The sequence below is a fragment of the Fukomys damarensis genome, unplaced genomic scaffold (assembly GCF_012274545.1).
Source record: "Fukomys damarensis isolate Sample0158 unplaced genomic scaffold, DMR_v1.0_HiC HiC_scaffold_15, whole genome shotgun sequence".
NCBI classification, from domain to species: Eukaryota; Metazoa; Chordata; class Mammalia; order Rodentia; family Bathyergidae; genus Fukomys; species Fukomys damarensis.
Window position 1 is genome coordinate 22838574 of NW_022900927.1, and position 11005 is coordinate 22849578.

Genomic DNA, 11005 nt, shown 5'->3' on the forward strand with positions numbered 1-11005 from the left:
AAAAAAAAAAAAAAAAAAAAAAAAAAAAAAAAAAAGACCCTGTCTTAAAGGGTCTAGAATGGTCTATCTATCTAGCCTGCATGCAAGGGGGAAGCATGGTTTTAGGGGGTGAGAGTATTGCTTGGTGATAAAGTTCATGGGAGATTCTCATTTCAATCCTGTGTCCGCACCGCGCCCCCCAAAAAATAAAAAAAAAAAAACCTTGGTGAACAAATAAACTACTTCAGCTTCAGCCCAATAAATCTTTTTTTTTTTTCCCAACCCAATAAATCTTTTTTGCGGGGGTACCAGGGATCAAACTCAGGACCTTGCACTTGTGAGGCAGATAGCAGAACCACTGAGCTAAATCCCTGAACCAGCCTAATAAATCTTAATTGCTTATAGGTCCTTGTGAGCTATACTAATTGTGCTGTGTAATATTTTAGAAATATTTTTTATCCTATACTAATACAGCCTTCCCCTCCTTCACGTCAGTTAAGATGTCACCTCCCCTAGAGGCCTTCTCTGAGTCTCCTTCATGCTCTCTAGAACCCAGGAGATATTTTCACACTGGCACTTAGTATCCAGAAAATTACCTCTTTTTGTGGGGGGCAGTTTTGAGACAGGGAATCACTATATAGTTGAGACTGACCTGGAACTCACTATGTAGCCCAGGCCAGTCTTGAACTCAGCGATCCTCCTGCCTTAGCCTCCCAAGTGCTAGGAAATTACTTGTTTCTGTCTTTTGTTGTGGTTGTTGCTGTTGCTTTTTAGACAGGTTCTACGTAGTTCAGGCTGGTTTTGAACTCACAGAGATCCTCCTGCCTCAGCCTCCTAAGTGCTGGGATTACAGGCATGTGCCGCCATGCCCAGCTACTTGTTTCTATGTCTTTTTTTCCTCATTGTCATGTGAACTACATGAAGACAAGAATTGTTTGGTTTTATGTGCTTCAGAGGACTAAACCCAGGACTTTGTGCATGATAGGTGGGCACTCTACCATTGAACTACATTCCCAGACCTACTTTAATTTGAAACAGGGTCTTGATAAGTTGCTCAGGCTAACATCAAACTTGCAATTAGTATGCTTTAGCCTCTCAAGCAGCTGAGAATACAAGTGTGTACCACCACACCCAGCTAACAATTATTTTGTTTTGTTTTGTTTTTTGGAGACAGGGTCTCACTATGTAGTTGAGACTGACCTGGAACTCACTATGTAGCCCAGGCTGGTCTTGAACTCATAGCAATCCTCCTGCCTCAGCTTCCCCAGTGCTGGGATTACAGGCGTGCACCACCACACCCGGCCTAACAATTATGTTTTACTCAGCTTTAGTCTCTGTTCCTAACACAGTAATAGACACAACCTACTGAATTGAATGTGGCATATACACCAAATTCATTTCTTCTAATGGAAAAATAACTCAGGCCCTACAAAAGGTACTAAAGTAAATCACGGTCACCATATGAGCTCTTATAAAAAAACCTTTGGTCTCATAGCATACTGATATGGATATACATTTTTTTTAAAATTAACATTGACATGCTCTGAGACAGACTAAAAGCCAGCCAGAGAAGACAAAATGAGTCCATGTAATACATGCAGAAATATTCTACAATTATAAAAGTGGAAAACAATGGATTTGGGCATTAAAGACTAAGTGATGGGTAGTTAATGAAAACATTGGATGGAACTGTGCTAAGAGTGGGATGCCTTCTGAAAACAAAACCACTGGGAGGAGTGGTGGTGCATGCCTGTAATCTCATCACTCAGGAGGCTGAGGCAGGAGGACAGCTATGAGTTTAAGGCCAGCCTGGAATACATAGAGTTCAAGACCAGCCTGAATTATACAATGAGACCATATCTCTAAATAAATAAGTAAATGAAAACTATTGCCTATACAACTCATCTCTGGAGCCAAGACTTCCCTATTCCTCCACCTCTTCCCCTTGGTTTGACTTAAGAGACCAGCTATATCTCATCACTTCAACTCAGTTATGGATCCCTGCAAAGCAGCTATCCTTGGGCAAAGACCAGATAAAGACCTCCAATATGTCCTTTCAAAACTCATAAAGGGGTGTGGTTCTTACCCCATGGCTTCCCACCCATAGCATCTCCTCGTGCAAGTCAAAGTGGGAAACTGACACAGGCACACCCACTTCAGCCACCACGCTGTGCAATTCAGAGTAGACACCTTCCATTATGTGCACTGATTCCTGGACAGGAAGAGCCTCCATGGCCACTCCCTCTGGGTCCAGCTCCACATTCTGTAGCAGACTTGGGTTCAGGTGGGCATCCAGGACAGGGTCCAGGGCAGAATGCATGGCTGGGGCATACTCTGTCAGTCCAGGGTCCAGACCCTCAAAGTTCATGGTGATGATATGATTGCAGCTGTATCACACAGTCCTGTGGATACCTGACCCAGCCTTCAGCAGAACAGCACCAGTGGACCTAGAAAGGACATCCTGGCCTGCAAGGGGAAAGAGGTAGCTGAGTCAGGGATAGGCCCAGGTACTGGAATTTATTGTCTTCTGGGTTATGTGGGTAGAAGTGTGAGGAGGCATTAAAGGATGACACTGAAGTAGACAGGAGGATTTGGGCAGCAGGATGTGGGTTATTCCTTACTCCCCTCCTCTTGACCTCTGTACTGTCTACCACCCCACTACCCTAATCCTTAACTTCCCTTTCTCCTCCCTTCAGACATGCTCACTTGCCTGGGTCAGCCCTGAACCATCAGGTGAAGGGAGCAGATTTTGCGGGGATCGGAGGGTTGCAATTAGGTCTAAGGTGCTTGTTTCTTAGAATTGGGAGTGGGGAGGGGTCAGTGAGGAAAATAAGGCAAGACTGTTTCCCAGAATCTTCTGCAGTAGTTACCCAGGATTCTCTAGGGGGAATCAATAAGAATGGCCAGTTACCCACAATTGTGGCTGGGGTTAGGGGAAGGTGATAGAAACGGACAGCTACCCAGAATTCTCTGGGGGAACCAGAGAAATTGGTTACCCACAATTCTCCCCCTTTGACAGGGAGAGGAGGGATGAGGACAAGGGTCAGATGTGTTCCTGGGGTGCTTACGGGGAATGGGTCATTACCAAGATTTCTCCATGGCGGATATTTTGGAGCGCGTGGAATTAAAACGAGTAGGGGGAGAGCAAGCGCCGTCAGCTCCGCGGGAAATTCCAGTTTCCCCAGTTCTCCCCCGCGCCTCTAAACTCAACCTAACATACGGCAGGAGGGGACAGCTGACTTGCCAATCGTAGCTTCTAATCAGGAAGGGCTCGAGGGCATCAAAGCCAATCAGGAGGAGCAAGGTACAGACGGCTTCCGGAAGAAGGAGTGTGACGCCAGGGTTGGGCAAAAGCATGGTTACGGGCCGCCGACTGGGACAAATCGAGCTGGTTGCGGGCTGGTTTCGTGAAGTTGAAAAGCAAACTTTTATAGTTTAAACTTTCCTGAACAAAACTAGCCCCAGGCTTGGAAACTGAACTTTTAGATTCTCTGTAACTTTAGAAACTAGACTGAGGGGCACGTAAGAAAAAGCGCTGGAAATATGCTGCTGGGTATTCCCAGCCTGGCCTAGTCCATCCTCTGTCCTGTGGAGCTCCTGTGAGCCTGCCACATATGACCCTGTGCCCCCGAAACTCGCTGGCATTTCCTATGATTTCTAGATAAGGGAGAGAAAAAGGAAGCGGGAGCCGGACTTCTGACTCTGCCCAAGCGGCCACATTTAATAAAGACATCCATCTGAAATTCCCATCCATGGTTATTCCCTCCCCAGAGCCCCTCGTTAATATTCCCAGGGAGCAAGAGCCTCCCGACTGTCAAATTCCCCTAGCTGGAGGAGCTGGACGTTATCTCTCAGAGGGGGATGTGTACAGCAAATTGGGCAAATTGGGACATTTGGTAAAGATATGCCGCTTACAGTTAATCTGGATTCCCTCCCACACAGAATTGAACCCAGAGCCTTTGCACTGAGCTACTTCCCCAGCTCCCTTTATTATTTATTTGTTTGTTTATTTGTTTGGTACTGGGGATTGAACTCTGGACCTTGCGATTGCAAGGCAGGCGGCGGATATTATTTTAAAAATTCGAGATAGGGTCTCACTAAGTTGCCCAGGCTGATCTCAAATTTGGGACCCTCCTCAGCCTCCCAGAGTGCTAGGATTACAACGCTGTGCCATCACACATGATTTCTAAGGTATTCTTGGGGCTCAATTATGAGTTTGAACAGCTTTGGAATGAGTCCAGGCTATAAGATGTCTTAGGGCACCGTAGCTCAGCTGGCATTACTGTTTCTAAAGGCCACATAGAGGGACTGTGAAATTCTTCACATAGGTTGTTTGCAGTGCTGAGGTTTGCGCTCAGAACCTTTGCATTGAGCCATATCCTCAGCCCTTTTTCAGTTTTTTGAGACAGGGTCTGGCTAATCTGCTAAACTGCCAAATTTCCAGTTGGGGTGGAAATTGTGATCCTTCTGCCTTGGCCTCCCAGAGTGCTGGAGATTATATGAGCAAGCCACCGTGCCCCACTGAAGATATGGTTTTAGTATCTTGGCTGGGATATAGTTCAGTAGTAGAGTACTTGCCTAGCATGAGAGAGGACCTGTATTCCATCTCCAGCACCTCCAAAAATAAAAAACAATTGAAGCATTTCTCCCACAAAAGGGTGGTAGACCTTCATTAAAGGAACCAAGGGCTGGGAATGTGAGTTCAGTGATAGAGCACTTGCATAGCATGCACAAGGCCATGTGTTCAATCTCTAACACTTACACAAACACACACACACACACACACACACACGCACGTACACACACAGAGTGCTCTGGGAATTTAGATTTCCAGGACTCCAAGAGGTCCTAGACTTAGTCAGTTACTAGACCAAGAGAAAAACACCTTAACTCAAGAGTCTCTCAAGGAGACCTCACAAGTCCTTAGATTTAAAATCTCACAAAAAAGTTGGAGCTAAAGACCTAAACGGTTCCTAATCTTGGAAAATCCCCTATTGAGTTCTCAAATTAAGAAAGAATTTATAAGCCTATGTGAGTTATCCTGGGCTAAATAAACTACTTTATAAATCAAGATACACTTTATCACCTTGAAGTATCCGATGTAGTGCAATCATTAAGAATGCATGATCGAGAAGGATAGGGAAAGGGGAATAAGGGAAAAGGAAAAAAATATGAGAAAATGTAAAAATAGAATTAAAGTGTTTGAAGGTGGGGAGGGGAGGAGGGGGTGAAGGGAGGGTGGGGATAAGGGGAAAAAATGAGAACCAAGACCTGGCATGTAAAGGTACAAGATCCCAGTAATGAATGTAACTGTACTGTCTACCTAGAATGTACCAATAAATTCAATTTAAATTTAAAAAAAATGCATGATCTAGCCTGGTGTGGTGGTGCATGCCTGTAATCCTAGAGGCTGAGGCAGGAGAGGATCACTGTGAGTTCAAGGCCAGCCTGGACTACATAGTGAGACCATGTCTCAAACAAAAACAAAACAAAACAAAACAACCAAAATAATAAATAGGTAGAAAGCAAGAAGGCTCTAGCTGGATGCTCTGATCTCAGCACTCTGGGAGTCTGAGGCAGGAGGACCTCAAATTCAAGCCCAGTCTGGACAACTTAGCAATTTAAGTGAGACCTTGTCTCAAAATAAAAATAAAAAGGGCTGGGTGAGGGATTTAGCTCAGTGGTTCCAACGTCTGCCTCCAAAGAATAAGGACCCAAGTTCAATCCCCAGTACCAAAAAATAAATAAATATAATAAAAAGGGCTGAAGATTTAACTCAGTGTAAAAGCCCTGGGTTGAATCCCCAGTATGTTTTTAAAAATTCAGGATCTGTGATGTAGTAAGATGACGAATTCAAGGTCAACCTGGACTACATAGTAAGACCTTGTCTCCAAAAACAGAAAGAAAAAGTATGTAGGATGTTTTTGGTTTGTTTTGAGACAGGGTTTGATTACATAGTTCAAGCCGGGGCCTGAACTCACTATGTAGCCCAGTCAGGCCTGAAAGTCAGAGACAATCCTTCTGCTTCAACCTCCTGATTGGTGGGAACAGAAGCATGTGTCACCATGTCCAGCTAAAATACAAGATCTGAAGCCATATTATCTGCGCTGCAATTCTACCAACTTTGTAGCTTTGTGATCGCTGGCAAAAGAACTTATCTCTGCACCTCAGACTCCTCATCTATAATATAGGGGTGGTAATAGTACCTACCTTATAGGGTTGTTGTGAGAATTAAATAGGCTAATATATGTAAAATGCTTACACCAAGTAGTTGGCATAAAGTGAGAGTTGGATATGTATTACCCATGATTATTAACCACCTGGGGGAACTTCCGCAGGATTTGGAGTCTGCACATCCAGCTGCAAGTCCTTGTGAATATGATTTGCATAACAGTTGAGGCCCAGCTGACGTCAAGGGCTTCTTGGAGCTCTAGGTCAGAGATGGCTTTGGAAGTAGTTCCTGCTACACAACAGTCCCACAGTTGCCCCACTTGACCCTGCTTCCTACCCAACCACGGCAGCACCAGGAAGTGAAAAAGAGGCCAGAGCTCTGCACCTCCAACATCTCTAGGACACTCTTACCCATCTCATCCTAATCCCCAGGACTCCACTTCCTTCTCCAGTTTTTAGGGTACCCAGAATGGGGACCAGAGGTAGGAAGAGCATAGGAGACACTGTACAAAGTAAGAGGAACTTTCCTGTATCATCTTTCTAACTTCTTATTTCATTTCTGTCTACCCTATGTAGAGAAAAGCAAACCATCCCCACCCCCACAAAAAAGATAATGCTCTGATGGTGGAAATGTTTCACCTAAAGGGTCAATTTACCACAGACACCAGAAATTTTAATGGGCAGTAGTTCTAAGGGAAGGGAGATCTCCACTAGGCAAATTTCTAAGAAAAGAGTCAACTTCTTGGGAGGCTTTGCGAGCCAGCTGCGTGGTCACCCATGGCTCATTCTGACGTCCAAATTGTTCTGGGACCCTCCACTGGGGTTGGGGCAGCCCCAGCTTCAGACCACCCTCCACTCCCACGCCCAACCCCACACTCAGTTGTTTCACTGGATGTTGCATCAGAGAGGGTGATGAAATCAGCGTCAGTGGATTTTACCCATGGATGCAACAGGCTGAAGGATCAGCCAGAGGGACTCTCAACAGCATCTTCAACTCCAGAATCCCTAGGCTACAATGGGATAGGGCAGAGAGCTTGCACTGGTGTCCTGAAAAAACTCCCACAGAGCCCATGAAACCTTGGGACATTAAATGGGTTTTTAAAAAATGGGGGCTTTAAACCTCTCCTTACAAGTGTTCTCCACAGTGAGGCCCGAAGGGGAGGAGTCGTAATACCTTGTAGTCATAGGGCTTCCTAGTCAACAGAATGCCTTCATTTTCATCCTCTACCACAAAGCCAGGAGCACCAGTGAAAATAAGTTTCCAACAGTGAAAAAGAAGCCCTTTATTCTTACATAGTGGGCATCAGGTAGGAACCAAACTTCATTCCATTTGCCCTTACCATCCCTCTGGGAGATGAGTAAGTGCTTCTTCTTCTTTTTTTTTTTTTTTTTTTTTTTTTTTTTTTTTTTTTTTTTTTCAAGCAAGAGGAAGTGAGGAAATTAGTTTTAGGGTAGGGGTAAAGCTTTGGGAGGCCAAGAGATCACAGACATTAATCAGGAAGGAACTTGAGGCCAGATTAATTTAAATGTTTGTTACTTCCCCCACCCCTCTACAGCCATTTCAATTCCTGGAGAGCGTTACACATGTGTCCCATCCTAGGCCTCTAGCCACAGCAACCTACTACTCATTTCCCCTGCAACAGAGGATACATACCTGGGCTCTCCACTGAGAAAGATGATGCAGGGAGGGGAATCCCACCTGCTGTGAGTCACCTGCTAGTGTAAAGGGCGGGCCTTGCACTGCAGAGACCTTAAAAAGACTCAGACAAAGGGAGAAAAACAAGGGGAACCAGCTCAGAAACACTGTGAACAACAGCAAGAACCAGAACCAGACACAGAACAGAGAATCAGGCTCAGAGCAAGGGGAAGTGGGCAGAGATTCCACCAGGACTGGTGCAAGACACTGAGCCGGCCAGATTTGAGAAGCAGGTGACAAGATGCTGGGAAGCACAGCTGTGATGCTGTTACTGCTGCTCCCCTGGATTGCTCAGGGCCGGGCTGTGCCTGGGAGCAACAACCCTGCCTGGGCCCAGTGCCAGCAGCTGTCACAGAAGCTCTGCACGCTGGCTTGGAGTGCACATCCATCAGTGGGACATGTGGTGAGTGTCTAACCCTGGAACCAGACAACACGAACCTCTCCAGGCCTTAGGAGGCTGCAGAGTTGGGTTGCGGTTCCATCGCGTGGAAGCTGTAGGACTGAAGGCCATCAGGGGACAGGAGCCTGGGCCTCTAGGAGAGCATGAGCCTAAGGGTCTGGTGGGTTTCATACTTATCTTGAGCTGGGGATGTTTCCGTGCTAGAGCTCTTGCCTAGCGTGCGTGAGGCCCTGGATTCCATCCTTAGCACCAAAAAAGTATTCTTCCCTTCATTCCAGGACCCACCAAGGGAAGAGGGAGATGAAGAGACCGCAGATGATGTCCCCCATATTCTGTGTGGGGATGGCTGTGATCCACAAGGACTGAAGGACAACAGTGAGGTATCACTAATATGAAAGGCTGAGGGGACTAGAAACACGGGTGGGCACAGAAGTGAACTACAAGTTATGTCTGAGAACGGTAAAGAATTGGGTTGATCTTCAGTGAATGAACAAGAATATCCATTTGCTTTCATTCCTTTTTCCCTCCCTAGTTCTGTTTGCAGAAGATCTACCAGGGTCTAATTTTTTACCAGAAGCTGCTGGGCTCAGACATCTTCACAGGGGAACCTTCACTTCTCCCCGATGGCCCCGTAGGCCAGCTTCACGCGTCCCTGGTGGGCCTCAGCCAACTCCTGCAGGTAAGAACCAGGGGCCTGAAGGGTGAGGGTCTGTAGGGAGCTAGGATATAGAACCCTGAGTGTGTCCTGTCTCCTTTCAGCCTGAGGATCATCGATGGGAGACTCAGACTCCCAGCCTCAATCCCAGCCAGCCATGGCAGCGCCTCCTTCTTCGAATCAAGATCCTCCGCAGCCTCCAGGCCTTTGTGGCTGTGGCTGCCCGTGTCTTTGCCCACGGAGCCGCAACCCTGAGCCCCTAACACCAACAGTTTAAGGATGGCACTCAACTCTCCGTGGATCAGCAATGACAACACAAATTCATCACCCAGACACTTGAAGGCCAGCAAGTTAATTAGTCCATTAATTCTAATAGGACTTGCTTGCTAAAAAACGACCGACACTGACTTATGATGCTGACCTGTGACAAAGCTGCATATTTATTAGATGGGAAGGGAAATTTTGGTATTATTTATCATCAGAGGAGCAGTTTGGGGAGGATTATTTATTATATTTAAAAGGAATTGTTATTTTTTTCAATAAAGACTTATTTATGTGGCTCTCTGAGTCTAATTTCTAGGCTTGGTTGGAAAAAAGTAAAGGAAAAGTAGGGCCAAGGGATTACAAAACACTCGTTCTCCTATTTTGAAGGGCTATGGTGGTCTGTGATATTCTTTCCCTTTTCCTTTTTGTTTTGTTTTTGAGACAGGGTCTCACTATGTAGTTCAGGCTGGCTTTGAACTATGTAGCCCAGGCTGACCTCAAACTCACAAACCACAGACTCACAATTCTCTTGCCTCAGTTCCCGAGTGCTGGGATTACAGGTTTGCATCACCACACCCAGCCTGTGATATTCTTTTGACTCCCTGTTGTAAAGATTTGGAGCCGGGCGTGGTGGCGCACACCTATAGTCCCAGCACTCGGGAGGTGAGGCAGGAGGACCATCATGAGTTCGAGGCCAGCCTGGGTTACACAGCGAATTCAAGACTAGCCTGAACTACATAGTGAGACTGTATCTCAAAAAATCAGAAAAAGGAAAAAAAAATATATGTATATATATTTAGATGTGGATGTTTGAACAAGCAAAATGGGATTACAAGGGGTTGTGATTAGCAAGTGGAGGTACACCTTTAGGGTGCCTGCTCCCTCACCCACAACCTCCTTCCTTGCTTTCTTGCCCAAGAATATAGTCAAAGACAAGAACCTGATCACTGCAGGATCAGTCAGAGCTGAGTTGTGAGCAGGAAGGGCATTCAAGGGAGATGATAAATTCCCTAAACCACTGTGGTTCTCCCTTAAGAGACCCCCATAGGCCTTTCAGAAAGGAATTTGGAAGCCTAGTGTGGCAGTACACACACATGATCTCAGCACTCAGAAGGCTGAGGCAGTAGGGTCACTGTAAATTTGAGGCCAGCCTGAACTACAGCATGAGATTCTGTCTCAAGTTTTTTTTCTATAAAAAGAGGAAAGGGGCTGATGATTATTTCCTTTGCTTTTCTCCATAGTCCCAGCATCAAAAGAACATGGGTGGAGCCAGGTGTGGGTTTATGTTGTCATATTGCCCCAGTCACTTGAGTGACAATGTGATAGTGATATTTAACCACTAACCCCCATACTAAAGAGGTCTGAAGGGCAAGGGCTGCTCCAAGCAAGAGGGAAGGAACACAATAGGGACTTCCTAGGGTGAATGGAAGAGAGGCACAATTTGCTGGCCTCATTCCTATATGCTGATGTCCTTAAGGTCTTTAATCTTTGTGAGCAAAGAAGTGAAGCTCTTCAATGAGGCACTTCCAGGTCAGGACAAAGTTTATTAGGTATTTCTGCTCAGGAAGGGCCCTTTCAGTTCAGGACGACAGTTCCACTGACATTCCAGGCAGGAAAACAACCACATGTGCAGGACTACACTTTTTAAAAATTTATTTTTTGAGACAGGGTCTTAATATATAGTTCAGACTGCACTGGAACTATGGAGCCCAGGTTGGTCTCAAACTCTCAGCAATCCTCCTGCCTCAGCCTCCCAAGTGCTGGTATTACATGTGTGTGCCACCATGCCCGCCTCTCATTTGTATTTTAAGTTACACCAGAAACCTATCTTAGAGAAAGG

The 11005-nt window shown here is 45.8% G+C and overlaps 2 protein-coding genes across 2 annotated transcripts in view; one reads left to right on the forward strand and one right to left on the reverse strand.

Moving 5' to 3' along the window:
* Pan2 (poly(A) specific ribonuclease subunit PAN2) overlaps positions 1-3315 on the reverse strand; it is a 16566-nt gene extending 13251 nt beyond the window's left edge. The window contains 2 exon segments of the mRNA XM_033763704.1: positions 2066-2445; positions 3065-3315. Coding sequence (XP_033619595.1) covers positions 2066-2347 — 282 coding nt within the window. The 5' untranslated portion in view covers positions 2348-2445; positions 3065-3315.
* Positions 3316-7585: 4270 nt separating this feature from the next.
* On the forward strand, positions 7586-9598 carry Il23a (interleukin 23 subunit alpha). The gene is made up of 4 exons (XM_010644678.2): positions 7586-8249; positions 8525-8626; positions 8779-8925; positions 9006-9598. The coding sequence occupies exons 1-4, from the start codon at positions 8088-8090 to the stop codon at positions 9162-9164; spliced, it is 570 nt and encodes a 189-aa protein (XP_010642980.1). The 5' UTR covers positions 7586-8087; the 3' UTR covers positions 9165-9598.
* The last annotated feature ends 1407 nt before the right edge of the window (positions 9599-11005 follow it).